Source organism: Podarcis liolepis (genome assembly GCF_965112155.1).
Source record: "Podarcis liolepis genome assembly, chromosome: 6".
Taxonomy (NCBI): Eukaryota; Metazoa; Chordata; class Lepidosauria; order Squamata; family Lacertidae; genus Podarcis; species Podarcis liolepis.
Window position 1 is genome coordinate 69708302 of NC_139559.1, and position 22950 is coordinate 69731251.

Here is a 22950-nt window from a genome sequence, read left to right on the forward strand (position 1 = left end):
AACTAATCTCTCCCCACTCTACCCTTAGTGGTTGACTATCATAAATGCAACTTCAACAAAGGTACTATGGTGATTTTAAAATAAGGTTAGAATACTGATGAACTTACTGTATGGAATCTTCTGGCACGCTAGAAGAGAGAAATTGAATAAGTCACAATGTGAGTACTGACAGCAGAAAACAACCTTCTTCTTTTTTTGCTAAACTCTACAGAGTTCTGCAAAAGGATAATAGTAAAAGCAATTGCTGACTTACCCACAAGGGCGAACAGGAGGGCTAGGACTATTCCCCTCATGGTGAAGGCGAATGATAGCCCTCAGCCACAGTGGGCTTTTTATAGGGAGATCAGCAGCATCACGTGATCCATACTGGTCAAGATTTTGCTGAACATGCAGATGTTTATCTCTCTCAGCAAACTTTTCTTTTGGCAATCGCTGATTTTTTTAAAAAATAATAATTTTGGGGGTGTAGATTTCCTCATGCCCAGCAGTCATCTTAGGCATCACTTTAGGTGAGAGAGACATTGACCTGGTCATTCTAACCTAACATATGATGCAATAGTTTACCTACTGACAAATACGGATAAGTTATTTTGAACCTTGGACCTACCATTGTATAGTCAAACATCTGGTTAACCACTGTGAGAGCAGAATGCCATACTTTCCAACATTTCTCTGATGAAAATAGGGACATCCTATTATTATTATTATTATTATTATTATTATTATTATTATTATTATACCCCACCCATCTGGCTGGGCGGCTTCCACCATATATAAAAGCAGAATAAAACATTAAAAATTAAAAACTTCCCTATAAAGGGCAACCTTCAGATGGCTCAGGGGTCAGATAACTTCATACCCTCCAACATCTATCTGATGAAAATAGGGACGTCCTAAGGAAAAGCCAGACATTCTGGGATCAAATCAGAAATCGGGACGGCTTCTGTAAATCCAGGACTGTCCCTGGAAAATAGGGACACTTGGAAGGTCTGGGATGCTGGATTAGAGGGGCCTTTGGCCTAATCTAGCAGGACTCTTACTCTGCTATAATAATAATGTTATTATTTATACCTCACCCATCTGGTTTCCCCAGCCACTCTGGGCAGCTTACATCATATTAGTATGTCCCTCTCACTCCACTGCAGCCAGAGCTGGGCCAAGACATTTTGGCGCCTCAGGAGAACCCACTCTGCCAGAGAAGAAGGAGCGAGGGATGATCTACACTGAGAACAAGGGTGGGGGAAGACCAGCAGCACCTCCTCTTTGCCCAGAGGCCATTGTAGAGGCAGCATTGTGGAGGGGGCTGCTGAGGAGGCAGCAGATGTGGCCTCCAAGGAATGCACCACAGCTGAGATTGCCACTGCGGCAGCAACAGGTGGTAATGCATTCCTTAAGGAATGGATCTTCTGCCTCTGAGGCAGTGACCTCACCTTGCCTCATGGTAAGAGGTAGCCTCCTTATGGAGAAGGTGCAGAGCTGTTTGATGGAGCAAAATCCTTTTCTTAACATGTTGAAAGTGGAGGGGCTGAGAAATACCAAAATATAAGAGCTGAAAGGTGTGGCACAGATAGATGGACAAGACCATGGAGGGCTTTGAAGGAGCCTGTGAAAGATCTGGGAGATGGCAAGAAACCTGTGCTGGGAGCTTCCTGGGGCATCCTGTAGTCTAGACCATCTCCTGTCTGAGGCAAAGGTCAAGATGATGCTCTTGTTCAAAAGCCGGCTGGATTAGCAGTTGACTCTTACTTGAATATCTGCAGTCTCTTCCACCACTACTGAAGACAGCAGGTTAGGTTATGGGGAGCAGGTCAGGCACACAGCTCTGTCCTCTGTCCTCCATTGCTCCCCGCCTCATTGCATCCACTGCCTGAGGCAGCTGCTTGACTCTGCCTAATGGTAGGACTGGCCCTGATCAGTGCAACACAATAACTATTTTGGCTTACGTTCTGGACAGAGGCAAGAAGACTGAGGCGAGCTAATGGATTAACAGAGAGGAGGAGGAGGTTGCAGGAGTCAAGGGTGAGGAATGAACAGGAGGTGTCAGCTTGAAGGGTTGGTTTGGGTGCTAAGGGAACAAGTGGCAGGGCATATTTTGCTATGTTTTAAGGAGAGAAGTGACAAAACTTGTTACAAGGAAATGGTAGCATTAGTCATAGAGAAAGCCAAGGCAATGGTGTCATTCTCAAGAAGGATGGAGAGAGGAGTGGAAGCCTTGTGAGTAAAAAGTAACGTTGTAGTTTGGGACATAATGAGTCCATACCCCCCAACATTTCTCTGATGAAAATAGAGATGTCCTATTCCATAATAAAAACAATAATTTTATTATTTCTACACCGCCTACCTGATTTGGTTGCCTCAGCCACACTGGGTGGCTTCCAACATATATAAAAAACATAATAAAACTATATAGGACTGCATTCAGATGTCACCTAAATGTTGTAGTTACTTAACGGCTTGGCTCAGGGGTTGTGTAACTCCATACCCTCCAACATTTCTCTGAGGAAAATAGGGACATCTTATCATACCCTCCAACATTTCTTGGATGAAAGTAGGGACGTCCTAAGGAAAAACAGGACATTTCAGGTTCAGGTCAGAAACCGGGACGGCTTCTGTAAATCCAGGACTGTCACTGGAAAATAGGGACACTTGGAGGGTTTGTGAGTCTGAGGCAGGCAGTGGACACACATTCAAGATCCATGTTAAATGAAGGCAACTGCCCAGACCCACAGTCCAAGAATGTCCACCACTGACCATTAGCCATCCTGGCTGGAGCTGATGGGTATTGGGAATTCATCAACATCTTAAAGGAAGATTTGTGCATTAACTTGTTGTTGTTTTTCTAAAGAATGTACTTTAGATCTTCTACAGCATCCCCCCCCCCCCAAAAAAATCCATCAATAGTACTATTGCAAAAATATGAAGATACAGGCAGGGGAAAGGGGGTGAACAGATATTTACATGATTTTAAAATTTGATATTTAAATTCATAATCTGCCTCTCTGGGTTGTTTTCCTCTTTGGCAACATTGCTGCAATTTGCAGTGTGTCCTTTTATCACCGGTCACAGTGACCAAGGGATTACTTTTTTGTCTACAAAAATATTGACAGTGATTAGCAAATATTGTATCTTCCATGAATGCCAAGTCATGTAGGTTTCCAGAAGAAAGGGGTATTGGGGCAATAGCAGGTCAGTGAAAACTTTCTCTGGCCCCCCCAGAAGGTCATTCCAGGGAAGCAAAGAACCAAGACAAGCCAGAGTCGTTTGTCCATCCAGCTTCATTGCAGCTGAATATAATTGCTTGCTGATTATTCAGTGTTAATAGTATGGCTAAATTAAAATTCCATCCCAATAGACAGGACTCCTGTTAGAAATATTCAACCTTTAACTGTTTTAACTGGTTGAATTAGTATCAAGTGGGTTCCTTTATTAGATAGGAACATGTTGATCAGCAATTCCTGAAGGATCTTTCAGCTATTGCATGGGTAGGCAAACTAAGGCCCCGGGGCCAGATCTGGCCCAATCGCCTTCTAAATCTGGCCCGCAGACAGTCCAGGAATCAGCATGTTTTTACATGAGTAGAATGTGTGCTTTTATTTAAAAAGCATCTCTAGGTTATTTGTGGGGCATAGGAATATGTTCCTTTTCTTTTTTTGAAAATATAGTCCAGCCCCCCACAAGGTCTGAGGGACCGTGGGCTGGCCCCCTGCTGAAAAAGTTTACTGACCCCTGAGCTATTGTTTCCGAGCACTGAAGGCGAAAGGAAGGGTTGGTGTCTCGTGCTTAAAATTTACTTCTTAGCATTGATATTGGCTCTGAAGAAGGCCTGAAACGGATGTAAGAGTCCAACTGGAATATTTTGATCGAAGACCATTGGTAGAATTTTATGTGGTTAAATTTCCCATTTAAATTGATATAATCTAGTATGTGGGAACAAGCATTAAAAATAGAGGTCATATATCATTTTTGCACTGTGAGACAGCTTCAACTGACAATCTCTAATTCAAGATTGTGTAAGGAACCAGGGTCATTCCAGCATATGTGGTGGACTTTAAAAAGAAAGGTAGGTTGCAGTTTTGTACTGGGGTCTTTGCAGAAATTACTAAAATGCCTGGACAGCAACTACAGTGGTGCCTCGCAAGACGAAAATAATCCGTTCTGCGAGTATCTTTGTCTAGCAGTTTTTTCGTCTTGCGAAGCAACCCTATTAGCAGCTTAGCGGATTAGCGCTATTAGCGGTTTAGCGGCTATTAAAGGCTTAGCGGCTAAAAGGCTATTAGCGGCTTAGCGGCTTAAAAAAAGGGGGGGAAGCAAAAAAAATTGCAAGACTCGCAAGACGTTTTCGTCTTGCAAAGCAAGCCCATAGGGAAATTCGTGTTGCGAAGCGCATCGAAAAACGGAAAACCCTTTCGTCTAGCGGGTTTTTCGTCTTGCGAGGCATTCGTCTTGCGGGGCACCACTGTACTGAAATCTCTGGAACTGGTGGAGTTAAAGATTTTTTTTCAAAACAACATGGATTGCCATTTCAAACCTCTAATGGGCTGTCTTCTTGTAGCTACCTGGCTGGTTGTTGCTCAATATTGGAATACTGGAAGTTGCCACATTAGCTAATGGTTATTAAATGGCTTGGCAAGTCGCTCTGGTGGGAGAAGTAACAAATAGGTCTGGTTAAAGGAGCGAAATATAAATATACTTTTGTGACAAATTGGCACTCTTTTATTGTTTATACAAGCAAAGATGAGAAATTAAGACTTTCTGGCTGCTGTGAACATTCTGTACTTGAATTTTAGAGCTGTAGCCCACAACATCTGCAGGGTCATACGTCCTCTACCTCTGGACTAAGTGTGACTAATTTACAGTGAAATCCTACACGTCGATTCGGAAGCAAGCCCCATTCAGTTCACTGGGGTTTACTCCTGGGTTAATTGGATATAGGAGTGCAATCTCAGACTGTAATTCTTAGTGGGGTGGACTGTTGTTGTTGTCGATTACATTTATATACTGCCCTTCATCCGTAGATCTCAGGGAGGTTCAAAATGTAAAATTACAATATAAAGCCCACCAAATACATAATAAAAATAAGAACAAAGGGAAACCAATAATTCCCCCCTCCCACAGATTTGAAAGGCCATAGAAGGTTAATCAGCCAAAGGCCTGGTTCAAGAGGAACATTTTTGCCTGGTGCCTAAAGGTGTATTATGAAGGCGCTACTCAGGCCTCCTTGGGGAGAACATTCCACAAGTGGGAAGCCACTGCAGAAAAGGCCCTTTCTCATGTTGCTACCCTCTGGGTTTTTCGCGGATGAGGCTCATGAAGAAGGGCCTCAGATGCTGAACGTAGGGCCTGGGTAGGTTCAAATGGAGAAGCATTATTGCGGTCCTGAGCCATTGAAGGTTTTATAGGTCAAATCCAGCCCTTTGAATTGGGCTCAGAAACTAATTGGCTGCCAGTGCAGCTGGACCAGGATTTACATTATATGCTCTGTCTTGCTCCTGTAAGCAACCAGGCTGCTGAATTCTGCACCAGCAGGTTTCCAAGCTGTCTTCAGAGGCAGCCTTATGTATAACACGTTGCAGGATTCTAACCTTGATGTATGTGGAGCAATGGATTGCCAACTGTATCTGAAGTCCTACCAGCACTTGCTGGCTAAGTTAGAAGATTTGACGGGGGGTTGAGGTGTCTTCACTCACCATGTTTCCATTTACCTTTTGGGTTTATCAAGTTTGCAGATTATCTGAGTATGACCTAAACTGAAAGTTTGACTGATGTCAGTGTTGTGTTGGCAAGTTGGGGAGCTGACAGGTCAAGAGTGTCAGTTGACCAGTCAACAGATTGCCCGTTGTTTGATCACTGTCAAATATTCTCAAGCATTCCATGAAGCCAAGAATGTCACTGTGTCAAAAGCAGGCAATGTGCTTTTTTTATTTAATGTTCTGAATAAGGAGCTTCCCTGAGCACGATGATGGGTGATGTAGCTGCCTTTCCCCCACACTGGAGGGTGAGGCACATTCACAACACTCTGCTGCCTTGTCTCTTGTGGTGCTCTTTCAAGATGTGGGTGTTATTTTGTGTTACAAGTCACACCCTCACAACTGCTATTCCAAATGTGGCCATTGGCCCAATACGATGAGTGACCTCTGCAGTAGGTATATGCCTGCATGCACACCATTAAAAAAGTGTATCGGGTCTTCTCTCATGTAGAAGAAATAATTTTGTGTGAATTGGCTCCAAGTCTTACATTTTAGAAACCCCAGAAACTTGCAAAAAGAATTGCAAAGTTCTTATTTGTTTTGCTAAAATGCATTACATAATGCAAACTGTGTAGCAGGGAGATACCGCAACGCCTTTTCACGGAAAGAATCAATTCTAAAAATTATATTGCATACAAATAAACACAACTTTGATTCTTCAAGCATAGATTCATGAGCTGATGAAACACTTAATGCTTAGCAGTTAGAATTCAGAGGCCAGATGGAAGACCCTGGCAAGCCAGAGGGAGCTCCATCGTAACCTACCTCCGATTTGGTACAGTGTCTCCAATTGATAAATAAAACACCAGAATCCATTCATTTGTATTTTGTAGAATACGCTTATTACATTTATTTTGCAGATGCATTATAAGGTTCTTTTTCTCTGAGCATTAAAAAAAATCCCCCATCTGTAAACATAGTATCACATTTAAAAAAAAACACCTCTGTGACAATTGGCATGTAAAATACTATGATTTTTTGGGACCTATGAATTTAATTTCATGGCATTGACACGTTATCTCGTGTGTGTGTGTGTGTGTGTGTGTGTATCCATCTATGTGCAAGCTAATACCTTACTTTTTAATTTATGAAAAGAGGTAATCCCAAAGTCACACAATAAATATAGAACCTGCCGTTTTAATCACCTGCAATATGCTGTACATTCAAGTTGGGGGTGGGGGCGGGGGGAAGAGTTTCAATGCCAGTTACACTTGAGACGCAAGTGAATATCCCCCCATACTAGTGCTAAAAGCACTACTAGTACCTGAAGTAAAAAATACAATTTCGCTATCAGAAGATTCACATATTCCTTCCGTTCAAGAACGTCTTCTGTTCTAAGAATATAATCTGTTTCAAGACATATATTTTTAAACAGCCTTTCAAAAGGGTACAGACAGGAAAGGTCCAAAGTGAGGGCTGGGATGGGGGGGGGAATCCTTAAAAAGCCACACATACAGCACAACCGCTATCAATGTCCGCTGATTGCTTCCATGAAAAACAAACACCCTGTTTCGCCAAACGAAAGTTTATGGACACATCCAGTTAAGCAAAGAGAGAGAGAGAGAGAGAGAGAGAGAGAGAGAGAGAGAGAGAGAGAGAGAGAAAGAGGTCCGAGAATCTAAGGCAAGTTATCTATGTGCTCTGTGCATAAGTTTGCTGGCAGTAGCATGTGCAAGCTGTCCACATCGTCTTGCGCAACGGGACTGGCATCAGTAGTCTGCATCTTCCTCAACTGTTCCTTTCTAACCTGGCTTGGCTTTCGGTCATCGGGCGTTTTATCCAGAGGAGCACTTGAGGCGAAGGAGAAACAGCAACAAGAAGAGAGGGTCAAGCACGTTAATTTGGAGGAGGAGCCCTGGCTCACGCAATTTATGACACCTCCCCCAAGACAGGCAGCGTTTACCAATTCTATACGGCAATTATATATGGCAATGTACCACTGGGTTCTTCATTTTCTACCTCCATGGTGCAAGGAATGGCCCATGCCAAGCAAAACACAGGGCTGGTGGGATACAGTCGGCTTGGTCTACGTTGTGTAGACTTGCCCTGCCCTGAACAATTCCAACGACAGCTCTATGGCCAGGTGTGCGACAATAAACTTGAGGGCCGCTGATGGGAGTTTCTGGCCGAAAATGTATGGCACCATTGTTAAAACAGCTGCACTGACTGCCCATTTACCACCAAGCCAGGTTCAAGGTTCTTGTATTGATTTACAAGTCCCTGAACAACTTAGGTCCACTCCAAGGCAACTCAGGGAGCACCCTGAACCCTTATATCACAGCTCAGTCACTGAGACCCTATGCAGGAGCATTGCTGACCGTTCCCCAAGTTGGTGAGGTTCGTGTGACAACAAGAAGAAACCAAGTTGTGTCATTGGCCCAGTATTGCGGAATACTCTGTCAACAGAGATTCATCGGGCGCCTTCTGTGACAACTTTTAAATGCCTGCTGAAAACTTTTTTAGTCTGCCAGGCCTCCTGTGCAGGCAATTATCAGTACTCCCCCCCACAATGGTTTGTTGATGCTTGTTTTAAACTCTTTTGTTATTTTATATCTTTATAATGTTGTAAAACCACTTTCATGCGATTTAGTGGTATTTAAATACTTTTATAAGTAAATACAGTCGTACCGCAGAAGTCAAACGCCTTGCGAGTTGAACATTTTGGCTCCCAAACGCTGCAAACCCGGAAGTGAGTGTTCTGGTTTTCAAAGGTCCTTTGGATCCCAAACGTCTGAAACGGGTTCCTATTGGCTGCAGGAGCTTCCTGCAGCCAATCGGAAGCCGCGCCTTGGTTTCCAAAAGTTTTGGAAGTCGAACGGACTTCCGGAATGGAGTTCGTTCGACTTTTGAGGTATGACTGTAATAAAAAATAAACCTATGTTGGAATGCCCCAATTCATTGCAGAATTAACCCATCTCCCCGTCAGACTTCTTGCAAGACCTTGTGAGACTGGAAAACTGTTAGGGAGGGGTTGTATTATATTTACTATTATATTCCTACCCCACCTTTCCGGAAATGAGTTCAGAGTGGCAAACGTGGGTCACCCACCTTCCCGTTTTAGCCTCACAAGAACCCCCCACTTGGGCTGAGAGAAGGCAACTGCCTCAAGACCATCCAGTGAGCCTCATGGCTGAGTGAGGATTTGAACCCAGGTCTCTCAGACCCTAATCCAACTGTCTAACCATTATACTTGTTGAAGCCAGGAAACAGCTAAGAAAAGATTACATAAGAGAAAGAACAAGGGTGCCAACTTGAATAAATATTGTGGGGAAGCATAACCAATCACATGACACAGTGCACACACCCCATTTGGGAATGCCCATCAATTTTATTGGGGGCCAGCCCCCTCAAATATTTTATTGTGGGGGCGGAAGCCCCCCCCCCCCCCGGGCCCTTAGGAGTTGGCTCCTATGCAAGAGAACAATTATTACACAGAGTCAAGTGATTCTAACATCTCTTGGAACAAACATCTAATCCAAAAACTTCTGAGGTTCGTGAATATTTCTACCACAGCCTGTTAACTTTCTGATGCTGTAGGGAAGGGAAGGCAAAAGTGACAGAATAAATGCGGGTACCTGTTCTCAAGGATATGCAGAGCTGCCTGACAAACATCTGAGAATTTGGAGGCATTGGTCATGTGGTTCAGTTTCTTTTGGCGATACCTGAAATTTGATAATGGATAATCCGAGTCGGTACCTGCAAAACAAATGTTGCTTCTTAGGAAAAAATAAGGCCAAATGCTGTCAGAACCAGAAAGCTAATAGAGGTTTGTTGGTGCAGCGAGCAGTTCATTAGGAAGCAAAATAAAATCATTGCAGTACACCGCCTTGTCCTTTATCATGTCCTTTACTTACGCTAAGTGCATACAACAGAAACCCAGTGAACAATATTGCACTTATCACCACAAATTTAGTCGTAGAGATTTACAGCTAAAGGTAGGCATTTCTGCTGTTAAAGGGAGAATGAGTTTGTGAAGAGTTTTTTTATAAAAGTCTTACTTCCCCAGAAGGCACTTTGAGGTTTCGCGTTGTCGCATTTATTTTGGTCAGGAGTCATACTCAAGAACTGTTGCTTCAGCCAAGTCCCGCGATCCTCCTCAAATGCCTTCCTCTACACCAAGAGAAAACCCAAAATTACCACAACAAATCAACATACATCTTGGCACTATACTTAATAAATTAATTGAACGCAGGCTGTTAAAGAAGATCATAACATTGGCCTTCAGCTGGAGGTCCCCTTCTGCTTTGGTTAGTGGAGGTATCAAAGGTGGGTTATCTCCCACTCACACAGGAAAACATGGACCATGCAACTTCAGGCACTGAAACTAAGCTCTCCCCACCCCACCCCCATAAGTTTCACATCATGGCCAAGTCTGCACCAGAAAAAGCAATTTAATAATGCACGTAATGACCTGGCTATAGGAGACCATGAAAGAGCCTCCTGCACAATTTGATAGCCAATTTAAGCTTAATACATCTGCACCCCAAATCAGAAATGAGCTTCCCTGCAAGTACCAACATTCCATTCTCTGTTTGGTGAAGGAGTTCTCCCAAGATGGAATACGTAACAGGCTCTATTAAATACTGGGTGGGCAAGTGGCTGTTTACAAAGGGAGGACAACTCTGGGCTGAAAACACTGCCTACGGCAGTGGTTCTCAACCTGTGAGTCCCCAGATGTTGTTGGACTACAACTCCCATCATCCCTGACCACTGATCATGCTGGCTAGGAATGATGGGAGTTGTAGTCCCACAACATCTGGGGACCCACTCAACACTGGCCAATGGGGAGATGCGTTAGTCCTGATTGTAGCATCTTGTGAAGGTGCTTATCCAAGGACCAAAGTTGCTGCCTGGCAGCTTTCCAGGATTGCAGAAGACATTTGATTGAGGCGGCAGCCACACTGGTGGAATGTTCACCTCCTATGTTCAGAGGTGTTGGGATTTGCTGTGCTTCACAGGCCAAAGCTAAGCAGGCTTTGGTCCACCTGGCAATTGCAGGGCTGGTGACCTTTTCCCCCAAGGAGGTGAGATGGAAGGAAACAAAGAGATTGTCTCTCTGAATGATGTGTACGGTAATTTGTGCCAGGTTTTGCTCAGCAACCAGAGAACATTTGGGACAACAGCAAAGGGTTCAGGACATGAGGGAGTAAGAGCAAGCTCCTTTGAAAAATGTCCTGTGAAATATGGTGTCGACTTCAAAGATGAAAGAAGGATCTGACCTAAGGACTATTCTGCTCTTATGAAAAACACATGAGTTGATCATAGTCTTCTAACTTGAAGTACGCAGAAGCTTTAACATCACGGATTTTCATAGGTTCAAAGGATTATAAGGCAAAAGGAAAGAAGAAATGAAAGAGGGAGAGGATGCCTGAGAACAAGCAGCAAAGAGAGAATTTGGATCCACTCTGAGCAAGCGCAGGAAAGAGTGAGAAAGGAGCTTCTAAGAGATGCTTAGTTAAAAGAAGAAGAGGAGGAGGAAGAGGAGTTTGGATTGGATATCCCGCTTTATCACTACCCGAAGGAGTCTCAAAGCGGCTAACATTCTCCTTTCCCTTCCTCCCCCACAACAAACACTCTGTGAGGTGAGTGAGGCTGAGAGACTTCAGAGAAGTGTGACTAGCCCAAGGTCACCCAGCAGCTGCATGTGGAGGAGCAGAGACGCGAACCCGGTTCCCCAGATAACTTGTCTACCGCTCTTAACCACTACACCACACTGGCTCACTGGATCTAAACTCACACAACCTCTGCTTTCCTGTAGAAAGAGGAATAAAAAAATATGCTTGCGTACCTCCCACACTAAACAGAGAAGGAATGCTATCGCAAAGTTTTAGAGCTTTTGCAGAGCTTCGCCTGGAACTATGGTGCTGCTGAGCACAAACTGTAAGCATTTAAGAGCATCCGAGGTAGATCAGGTCCATGGCTCTTTCAGCTCAACATGCCCTAGGCCAACCCAGGGGAACCCACAAGCTGTAATACTTGGATGGTTGGAATTAGAACCAAAGGCTGACCAGACATCATACAGCAGGCATGTTTTAGTGAGGGGTGCAGATCTATAAATACAAATAGATAAATGCAAAGAAGCTGTAGCTAGCTGCAGCTCCCTTAAACATGCCCTGCCTGCTTTTGCTTTCAAACATTTGAGTGTTCATTGTGTGGTAAACAGTGGACACAATATGAACAAGGCCTGCGACACAGATCAGCTCTAGTTCCTGGTAATTTGATTTACCTGAGAAGCACAGAAAAAGGCTGCTCTCCAGCCTTAGAAAGCACAGAATCATTTTGAGTACCTCAAGTCCTAGCCTGATAGCAGCCTCTGTAAAACTTTTGCGCTCTCTCTCAAAGTTCTTCTTCTGTTCCCGGAACAGTTTCCACTCCTCCTTCAGCCTCTCCTTTTCTTCCAGCAAGTAACAGTCCTTTAGCAACATATTGGTGTCATCATCACATGGAGAAGTTAGCTGCTGCTGCACGTAAGTATGGGGGGGGGGGAATGAGAAGTGATTATTTGGAAGCTACTACCTGGGCCAAAATTAAGTTATATTTAGTTACCAGAAAAAGTCAAAATAAACTTGACAAAGATAATTAACTAGGTGTTCTACTAGGCCAAAAAGTCAGAAAAGCATGTGTTGGTGGAAAGGAGGAATCTATAAAGTGAACTACTGGGCATAAGAAAAAGATTCCATTTCAATTCAGCTGCTCTGTACTTGGAACATTATGTAACCTGCAGCAGGCATGAAAAGTTCTAAAACTAGTCAATTCAAAGTGCAAGGAAGCAGGGCAGCTAGAGTTTTGTTTTCCTTGCCCTCCTTCCTAAAATTAGTTCTGAAGCACACCAGGATACAAAAGCCTGCATAATCCCCTTCAGGAATTTGTGACCTTGTTCTTTTCCATTTGTGCCAGGATCCAACAATGCACAGGCAAGGCAGACTTCTTAAAATCATGTTAAAATGTGCACGTTTTAAAGCTGTTTGTAGATCTGTATTATTATTATTTAATTACTACAGACCTAAAAGAACATGAGGAAATTGTTAAGTGGAAAGCTAAGGCTGAACTACTTGATACCTCTTGCACACTTCATCTAAGACCATGCATCTGATAAGATGCTTACCTGTAAGAGCTGCTGCTGAGTTTTTACCATCTCTTTGCACTGCTGAATTTCCAACTGCAGCCTCTCGACTTCTAGCTCATGGCTCTCTCTTGAGATTGTATCTTTCTCGTTCGGTGACCCAGAATGCACATGCGACACTGCAAGTTTGAAAAGTGCCTTCTGTTAATTTCTGCCTTTTTATTAAGAAATACCGTATTTTTTGCTCTATAAGACGCACCAGACCACAAGACGCACCTAGTTTTTGGAGAAGGAAAATAAGAAAAAAAATATTCTGACTCTCAGAAGCCAGAACATCAAGAGGGATTGCTGCACAGTGAAAGCAGCAATCCCTCTTGCTGTTCTGGCTTCTGGAATAGCTGCGCAGCCTGCATTCGCTCCATAAGACGCACACACATTTCCCCTTACTTTTTAGGAGGGAAAAAGTGAGTCATAGAGCAAAAAATACAGTAGTTACTGAATTCATTCTAGAGGAGAAAAATCTAACTCTACAAAGAATCGACCATTTTTAATAGAAGTTAATAAATTCTGGAGGTGTTGCAGCACAAATCATACTCACCAGTCCTCTGTATAATGGAAATAGAGAAAACCAACACTCAGTTGTCTGTTAAATTGCTCAGGTTCTCTGGGGCTACATGGACTCACTTAGTCATTAGATAAATAGCCAGCATTTCTTTCAAAGCAATTATGCCAAAAGTCCAATGAAGGCATTAGCAAGGCTCCAAAAGACTTGAATGGAATCAGAATTTGATTGTTTACTTAATGTACAAAGGAAAAATAATAAAAAAGATGGGCACTGGACATTACTGAGTTTGTTAGGGGTTGTAATATATAGAAGGAGAAAACTTTAGAGATGGAAAGCAGAAGAACCCAAAATGCCTGAAAATACAGGATAACAGAAGTGCTATTCTCAAAACTTCTACAACTGAAAGAACTGAGATAAAGTGTCTGAGGGCAAAGGAATTTTTTCCATTAAAGTCAAACCTGCTAATAATGCTTGTGTGATTATGAATTAAGTGATTTGTAAATAGACAATGGTGTAAGCCCCCCCCCCAATTCCTGAAGGGCATAACGAAATTTTTCTGTCATAATATATCTGAAATAAAATGATTGTACTAAATGCAACTTTCTTCTAGCTGTTCCCCTGTAGTAAGGAAAATCCAGTTTCTATTGCTTGAGATGGTTTGTAGTGAGGGATCACAGCACCACTAGAAAACAGTATTAAATAGATATTTCCATAGCAAGTGCTCAACCAACATTACAGAAGGACTGAAGATGTCACAAGTATGATGCAGATCTCTACTTTTACCTTGGTTGTCCAGGTTTTCAACATGATTTTTCAGCATTCTCCACTGTTTCCGAATGCTGTTAGCAAGCTGTTCACGCACTGTTTCACAAGAAAGTTCCCACACATTCTCTTTATTTGCTTCTCCAGAGTCCTCCTCCATGTCTGAGAGAACCTGAAAGGAAATGCCTACTTTAGAAGATATCCATGAAGCAACAGTGGTTTCCAAAAGTGTATGAGCTAATTGTGGGGTTGTTTGGTTCATGTTATCCTACTTTTAATACTGTCGATTTAGTTTGTGTTTTAACGTAGATGGTTTACTGTAAATACTTTTATTTTAGTGCTCCTCTCTATTTTGAGAACTTTTTTTGAGTTGAAAAACAAAGATAAATCTTCAAACAAATATACATAAATTTATTTCTTGCAGAAATCTCTCTTACAGTTACAACATTATGCTTTCCAGCATAGGCTATTCATCTACACAGCTATTTATATGCACAATGTGTACACCTCTTCTAGAAAACCACTTAAATAAAAGGATATTTCCATAGCCTTTAACCAGGCGTCTCCTACCAGTTAAGGCAGCTCAGAATTCTAAAATCCTGTTTTTCTGGACACGATGCACTCAGAACTGGTTGTGAAATTGCGCTGGCTCCAAAAACTTTTTTAAAAAAACATGTTTATTTCAAATATACTGCAAAGGCAGTTGAAAAGGCAGCATGGAACATTTCAGGAAAATAGTACTTTGATCATTTTTTTTAAAAAAACCACACAAAATATAATTCTTCAAAGAAGATACATGAATTCAGTCCCCAAGAATCTCCCAATTTCTCTCGTGCTTTAAGCCTGGCACCCCAAGTCACTAGTTCCAATCCTATAAACCAGGGTGTTTCTTGTGGCAAAATAAAGCAATAACTCCATCTACTGAAAGTAAAAAAGAATGACACAATGTGTTCAAATGTTATAGTGTTAAATGTTATGAAGACTGTCAAGTGATGCTTTAATAACTATGGAAGCAGTGAAAGTAACTGGCAGATACAGGCGCACAGAGTAGATAGAATAATAAGGGGAGTCAAATACCAGGGCAGTTTAGCTGGAGTTAATCTGTTTTGCAAATATAATCTAGCTCTGAAGTTTGTGTAATAATGGGAAATATTTTTTAAAATGAAATGCTGCTGGCAGGAATTTAATTTCTGGTTTAAGAGCAACAATTCCCACATGCCCAAGTTAATGAAAACACACCCGTATATATAAACTATGCTCTCCCACAAGGAACAGAAATCTGCTATTCCTGTCTTGCAGAAAATAAAACATGTGGAGTTAGAGCCTGACTATGGCACATTCTGAAGTCAACAGGAGAAGTTAGGTTATTTATGACTAATTCCCATTGATTTCAACAGGACTGTTTGGTTATCTTAGTTCAGAACTACTCAAGTAGCACCTGGTGGAAGATGCAAGTCTAACCATTTGAAAGATGAATCACAGAAGACAAAAGTGAAAAACAATTCATACGATCTCATGGTACAACACCTTATGGTGCAATTTTGTTTTTGCTCTGTGTGACGTGTGTTTGTGTTTTAAAACTTACAGTTCCATTGCCATCTTCAGCCTTCTCCTTGGGTTTCTGCTTCTGTGGTGGAAGGAGAGAGATTATCTCCTTCTTCATTTGCTGAAGCAGCTTTTTGAGCTCAGCATTTTCTATCAGAAGCTGTTTCTGACGCTGTTCGTACTCGTTTAAGAGAGCTTTGAACATCTCCTCTTCGTTTCTGAAAGCAGAACACGCATAGTAACTAAGCATGAAAAATGCAAAAATAAAACTGTGTTGTGAGCAAAAATAAAGCAGTAAAAGCCCTTTATCATTAGATGGTGACCAGCTCACCTCGCTTCTGTTTTCCCAGTTCTCCATGCACCTCTCTTCCCATCAACTCTACCTACATAGTTTAGAACATCCATGGCTGCAAGAAGGATAAATTAAAAACACATTTCAGACACCCTAGAAGATGCCAATTGACCATACATTTTGTATTGCATTATGCTGTGTGAAGTACAGAAGCCCAAGTGAGTGAGACTGTGTCATTACACTGTCCACTTTCAGCCTCATGCAGATGGACATTGGCAAGTTGGCACTGGTTGTCGTCCTTGCTATGTCTGAACCTAAACATACCAGAAACATCCAGTGCCGTCTACCTGCCAACCCCGAGTTAGGCTTCATATCAAGTTAGGTTCTGAGAAAAGCAATATACAGTCGTACCCTGGATCCCAAACACCTTGGTACTCGGATGTTTTGGCTCCCCAGCTCCGCAAACCCGGAAGTGATTGTTCCGGTTTGTGAACATTCTTTGGAATCCAAACGTCTGACGGGGCTACCGCAGCTTCCAATTGGCTGCAGGAGCTTCCTGCAGCCAATCAGAAGCTGCATTTTGGTTTCCAAACGTTTTGGAAGTCAAACGGACTTCCAAGGTACAACTGTACTGTGTTTCTTCGAAGGTACCACTTTTCCTGCACTATACATCATGATGTTTGGACAATGCAACCTGAGGAACAGTCCCTAAACTGCCAGAATTTACCAAAATTTAGGAGTTTCCATGCCTATCAGTTTGGAAACAAAAAAGGGAATGACTGATAAATTAAAACTAGAATGGGGAACAAAACTGACCAGCCCCATCCCTAGAAAAAGATTTAGAAGACATACTCATTTTTTTATCTTTCTTGTTCATAAGAAGTTGATGAAAGCGCTCCTTCAGTTTGTTGTATTCTCTTTCCTTCCTCTTCATATCATGATTGTACTGGGTGGCTCGACTTGCAACAATGTTCTGTAGTTTCTGTACCTACAAAATGCATATTTTTAAAGAAAAGATTACTCTTGGTTTTGAATTAAAATTCCTGCCTAAAATGAAACTGCTTAGGTCAGTATTTCTGCTATTGATGCAGCCAGAAATTCCAATTATTGGTTTGGATACAATTGTGTCACTGCTTCTGGAAAGCTCTTTGATACAGTGGAAGCTTCCTTGAGCCAAATAAAAGGGGAGGGGTGACCCACAAATTCTCTTTTGCCTACACAACCTTCCCTACTGTTCCAAGAAGTCCTTCAAAGTAAGGTTACCAGATTATTTTCAATGAATCTGGGAACACTTCTCAACTTCAATGGATTTTGTATGGGGTCTGATTTGTAAATCCAGGGACTGTCCCCAGGAAACAGGAACGTCTGGTAACCTTACTTCAAAGCTACTGAGCAGATTTAGAATGAAAAACTAAGATGCTAATAACGTTAAATCACCTCTATTTCATTTCAGAGTTAATAATCGTGAAAACAACTTGATTACCTGTGGTGTGAAACTGCAGATACAGTGCAGAGTTTCCTAGAAATGTGTTTCTTTAACACAAAATAGGTGAGCTGCTGGGTTGAGTAAAGGTAAAAGGTAAAGGACCCCTGGACATAGTCAAAGGTGACTATGGGGTGTGGCGCTCATCTTGCTTACAGGGTGAGGGAGCCGGCGTTTGTCCATAGACAGCTTTCCAGATCATGCGGCCAGCATGACTAAACCACTTCTGGCACAATGGAACACCGTGATGGAAACCAGAGCACATGGAAACATCCTTTACCTTACCACCACAGCAGTATCTATTTATCTACTTGCACTGGCGTGCTTTCAAACTGCTAGGTTGGCAGGAGCTAGAACAGAGCAACGGGAGCTCACTCCATCGCAGGGATTCGAACCGCCAACCTTATGACCGGCAAGCCCAACAGGCTCAGTGGTTTAGACCACAGCACCACCCGCATTGAGTATGCCAGCTCTAGCCCCTGGTCACGTCACCTTCCAAATTGCGGAAGGCAACCATGTGTACTTGTGTGGGACGCTTTCACATTTTAGAACCCCAGAAAATCAGCAGCCAGTGCTGGTCAGTGATGATGGGAGTTGTAGTCCATCGCAATCTGGAGGGCTATAGCTTACACATTGTCAATTACACAAGCCTGCTGCAAACACAGGTTTCAACAACTCCACACCTAGTGAATTTCCTTTTAAATGAAAGGCTGGCAATATTTTTTAAAAGTTCGCTCAGTCTCGCAAAAATTATCGATGCCACTGCCATCAACGTACAGGCTGACTAACCTCATCTTTTTCCGTTTTTAGCAACTGGTGTAGATTCCTGTTTTTGCATTGCAACTGCCTGTCTCTTTCTTGAAGTCCAACTATTTCTCTTCTAGAGGCTTCCAGCTGCTCCTGTTTAAAAAAAAAGAGGGGGAGAGGAAGTGACCCACAATTCACTCTCACAAGTTTACCTGAAATACAACTGGCTGCTGCCAAACTACTGAGATTGTAGTGTTCGGTCACAGAAACAAACATTTAGTACTAAGCGATTGGCTTCTATTAGTCTGAACCCCAGGGCATTAGCACAACAGCTTACCTTCACGGAATGCATTGAAATCAAGTTCTATGTTCTTCTGTATTTTAATGAAGTTGTTCAATTTGCCTCCAACCTGCAGACCTGGAATAAGGTGGGACTAATCCTAGTTGCGACCCTGTGCGTTGCACAGCACACTCTGCCTTCTGCAATTAATTCATTAACACAAGGCTAGAAGTGGTAAGGCTGAGAGTCATTTATACTGCATGCAAAGTGTGCTGTGTTAACCATGCTGTGTTAAAGAGAGAACCACCAGGATATCTACCATAGCAAGTGGTTTTTTTAAAAAGAGAGAGAGATGACCATGCTCATATAGCGATAAAAGTGCCATGAGTGCCTGCATAAAATGGCTGGCACAGGCAGCAAAAAAATAAAAATAAAATATAAATGTTCCAGTACTCCATACCCGTGAATATTGTTGCAAAAAGGCCCTGGCTGTAGCGCTGCTCTGAATTAAATAAAGCGCACTGCTATGAAGACCCAACCAAAAGGATATGGCAGTAAAAGGCCCCCTGATGTGAAATGCAACTTCAAGAATTTGCTCTAATCGCTATGAGTTTTTCATGTGATATACTCTTAAAAAAATACATGCCTATATTGTGGCACACAGGGAAGCTAAACATTGCATCCATGACAAGGCTGAAGCGAGTTCCCTTACAAAATACTGAGGGCATTCTAAGTAAGTCAGTTGACATCAAAGCGCACATTTAAAATATTCTATTTACCTGCAATAATAAATCCAAATTCTACTTCAGAAGATAAATAGAAATCAGACCAGGTGATCAGCTTGGTATCTCAGAATAATCTTCGCCTACTGTATGCTACCAAGCCCAATTCAAGGAGTTAGCATTAAAAGCAAAATGACTCGGGGCACAAATATTTGAAAGAGCCATCTCTTCCTATTTGTGCCCCTTGTGCTAAGGTTATCAGGAAAGGCCCCTCTCGCTGTTCATTTCTTAGGGAGCAATCACTGCACAATGGCATGAGAAATCACCTTCTCTAAGATGGCACCCTGTTTATGGAACTCGCTCCTCCTTGGAAAACAGTTTGAACCATCATTAATCTTTTGGTGCCAGTTAAACACTGAGTTGCCTGGGCTTTAAGAGGGGGTTGATCTGAGGTGGACAGTGGTAAATGTTTGGTTGTCCACTTGGACTACTGCAATGCGCTCTACATGGGGCTACCTTTGAAGGTGACCCGGAAACTGCAATTAATCCAGAATGCGGCAGCTAGACTGGTGACTGGGACTGGCCGCCGGGACCACATAACACCGGTCCTGGGAGACCTGCATTGGCTCCCAGTACGTTTCCAAGCACAATTCAAAGTGTTGGTGCTGACCTTTAAAGCCCCAAATGGCCGCAGTCCAGTATATCTGAAGGAGCATCTCCACCCCCATTGTTCAGCCCGGACACTGAGATCCAGCGCCGAGGGGCTTCTGGCGGTTCCCTCATTGCGAGAAGTGAAGTTACAGGGAACCAAACAGAGGGCCTTCTCAGTAGTGGCGCCCACCCTGTGGAACACCCTCCCTTCAGATGTGAAGGAAATAAGCAGCTATCCTATCTTTAAAAGATATCTGAAGGCAGCCCTGTTCAGGGAAGTTTTTAATATTTAATGCTGTACTGTTTTTAACATTTGAATGGGAGCTGCCCAGAGTGGCTGGGGAAACTCAGCCAGATGGGTGGGGTATAAATATATTATTATTATTATTATTATTATTATTATTATTATTATTATCTGCTGTCATGCTGCATTCTGATATGTTGGTGGCGTTTCAATGAATTTTATGGCTGTAACCTGCCATGGAATCAAGAGCAAATGAGTAATCCAAATAAAATAAAACAATTAATAATAAAATGTTGCACCTTTAACTTAGTATAGCTGTTCTGCAGGTGGTCCATGTCGCTACCCAGTTTTAGATGCTGGGTTTCTGTTTCTTCCTGAGCTCGCAGAGTCTTGCGCTGAAGCAGCAGCATGTCATTCACACAGTTTAAAACCGATACCACATTTAACTCTTTGCCTCTGGAGTCTGCATAAAGCGAAGGGAAGCCCAGCGTGGTCAGCTCCTAGCGCAACAGAACAAATTCCTTTTAAACCAATCTCTGGCAACATTCAGGTCTTTATCAAACAGAGTACTATTTCTGCCATAAGGAGCAAATGGTGGGTGGGTGGGTGGGAGTGGCACATTCATTCCTCAAAAAGCATGCTTATATTTGCTACACAATTAAGTCAATTTACCCTGTTAAGATAGGAGAGGCTCTGTTCAACATTCTCTTCTGTGCAGAAGGCACTGAAAAAGCTGTGCGCACTTTTGGACAAAGGCAGTGGTGAGCAATGCGCTTGCTGTGCACTTAAGCTTGAGGGGGACATGTTTCTGCCTGAGGTATACCAAGTGATATTATCTGGAGAGGAAAAAGCAAAATATTACAAAAATATTACCAATCGTTTTTGTTTTACTCAAACATGTATACCCATCATCAGAGACCATTCAATTGGTTTCAAGGCAAGTGTAATTCCTGCGTAACAAAAATAAACAATACACAATTGAAGAATTTGGATGACTAACCAATGGCAGCTAAACGTTGGAAACCGAGAGCTATGACATCCAGCAAGCTAATTATAAGAACAATTCCAAAAGATTTGTGGCAATATCTCTCACTGTGAAGCTTTGCATCTGATTAAATAACGAATGTGCTTTCCTTCTTTCTTATGTATAATCAATACGAGTGACCTTGTAGATACAGTATCTTATACCTCAACTTTCCCCAACAAAGCTTACTACGTTAGTCACAACATTCTGAACATTACAATAAATTTTCTGTTGATTGTTAGATGGAAATACTTAGCTACCTCTCTCTCTCTCGCTCGCTATATATATATATATATATATATATATATATCACAATTCTGCAAAAACCAACTTTCTTCAGCAAAACCTATTAGAAGCAGTTACATAGTTATGCATTTCCATTTTAAAGATTAATTTAACTATTTTGTATACAGACGGTCAGTCTCAACTATCAACTGCTCAGATCTTTTAATAATTATAATCAACCCTTCCTGCATTAAGACATCCAAAATTTAACTTATGACTTCAATAATTCACCTGGGGACAGTGCTGGCACTGTAACAGTGTTCCAATCTCCCATAGCAACTAACGCATCCAGAGAAACAGATCAACTGCTTCAGCAGAGAAGCATTATGAGCCACTGCGGGTTAAATCTCCTACGTAAGCATCTCCTAAAATAGCAAGAGCGTTTTAGATTAACGTGAGTATTTAAATCAAATGAGAGGCTAAAGCAGGCACAGAAGGCATTCTATGTATGTTAGAAGCCACACTCTTTGATTTTCAGATCCATGGGCCTGGCTAACTGTTCATAAATGCATCACCATGCAGAGGTTTGCGATAGTTAGGTAAACCTCAAGTTACAAATCAATACTTAATCATCCATGTGAAGAAAAGGAAAAGTAACAGGGTTGCGTTAGACAAATTGCCTTATCATCCGTGTATGGCAAATGTGCTCTTATAAGCAATGAAAGCATTTTATACATTGGAAGTTTATCAATATGCAATCACATCAACTCTGTATTCTTCACAGAGGGGGGAAAATAGAAGCATTCAGGAATCGGTGTTAATTCCTCCCCAAAAAAGTGTGCTGCACAAAGAGGGAAGAGACATTACTGACAATATTTCCATGATTTTCAAAACTGGGAAGAAAATCTGATTCACTCGAGGTCAGAATATGACATCAGAATTGAACAAAATTGTTAGACGATTTACCTCTATTCTTTTTTTTATGCTACCAAGCCAATTTTGCGTGGTGATTACTTCATCACTCCATGTAGCAAGAAGTATTGATGGCGTCAGGGTATAAACTTCAGAACTAGCTCCCTGAAGTGGAGACAAACATCAGCTTAAGCCACATTCATAGGAAAGAGCAAAACCGTCTTAAGGAAAATAACCCCGTGGTGACTTTATAATATGCTAAAAGTGAAAATGGAAATCATGAGCCAATCCTCTCACAAATAAAAGTTTATAGGGTCCAAAGTCTCCTCTACCCAGCTACCTCACCTCTGGTTGTAGCAAACTCTCTCATTTACGCATCCATGCTCAAAAGATGCATAGTGGATACCTATATTTTATGTAAGAGAAATGCTTTCTTGACATTGACATGCCAGTAGCTATTACATTTTTAGGCTCACTTCCTCCAAAGAGATCAAATTATAGGCGAAGAGGCAACCACTGACCCATGGTGACCCAGCAAGTTTTGTGGCCATATAGTGATTTGAACCCAAACACTACACCACACTGGCTTTCAATAGCCCTAGAATGAATTTATAATTTCGGGTAGTACAAAATTCAACCCAATTTAACAGTCACCAGCACTAGATGTTACTTAACTACATCTGTGTTG

General features: G+C 42.1%; 1 protein-coding gene across 2 annotated transcripts; it reads right to left on the reverse strand.

The window, feature by feature from the left end:
• Positions 1-7256: 7256 nt before the first annotated feature.
• SSX2IP (SSX family member 2 interacting protein) lies at positions 7257-21777 on the reverse strand. Of its 2 annotated transcripts, none has more exons than XM_083508699.1 (13): positions 21642-21777; positions 20774-20937; positions 20401-20601; positions 18247-18357; positions 16827-16962; positions 16014-16089; positions 15723-15900; positions 14159-14309; positions 12853-12989; positions 12035-12205; positions 9746-9857; positions 9323-9443; positions 7257-7537 (listed from the first exon to the last, which is right to left on the reverse strand). In XM_083508699.1, the coding sequence occupies exons 1-13, from the start codon at positions 21682-21684 to the stop codon at positions 7366-7368; spliced, it is 1773 nt and encodes a 590-aa protein (XP_083364825.1). In that variant the 5' UTR covers positions 21685-21777; the 3' UTR covers positions 7257-7365. The 2 variants fall into 2 exon arrangements, with proteins under 2 accessions (XP_083364825.1, XP_083364824.1); XM_083508698.1 differs by having other exon boundaries at positions 12035-12208.
• Between the last annotated feature and the right edge of the window lie 1173 nt (positions 21778-22950).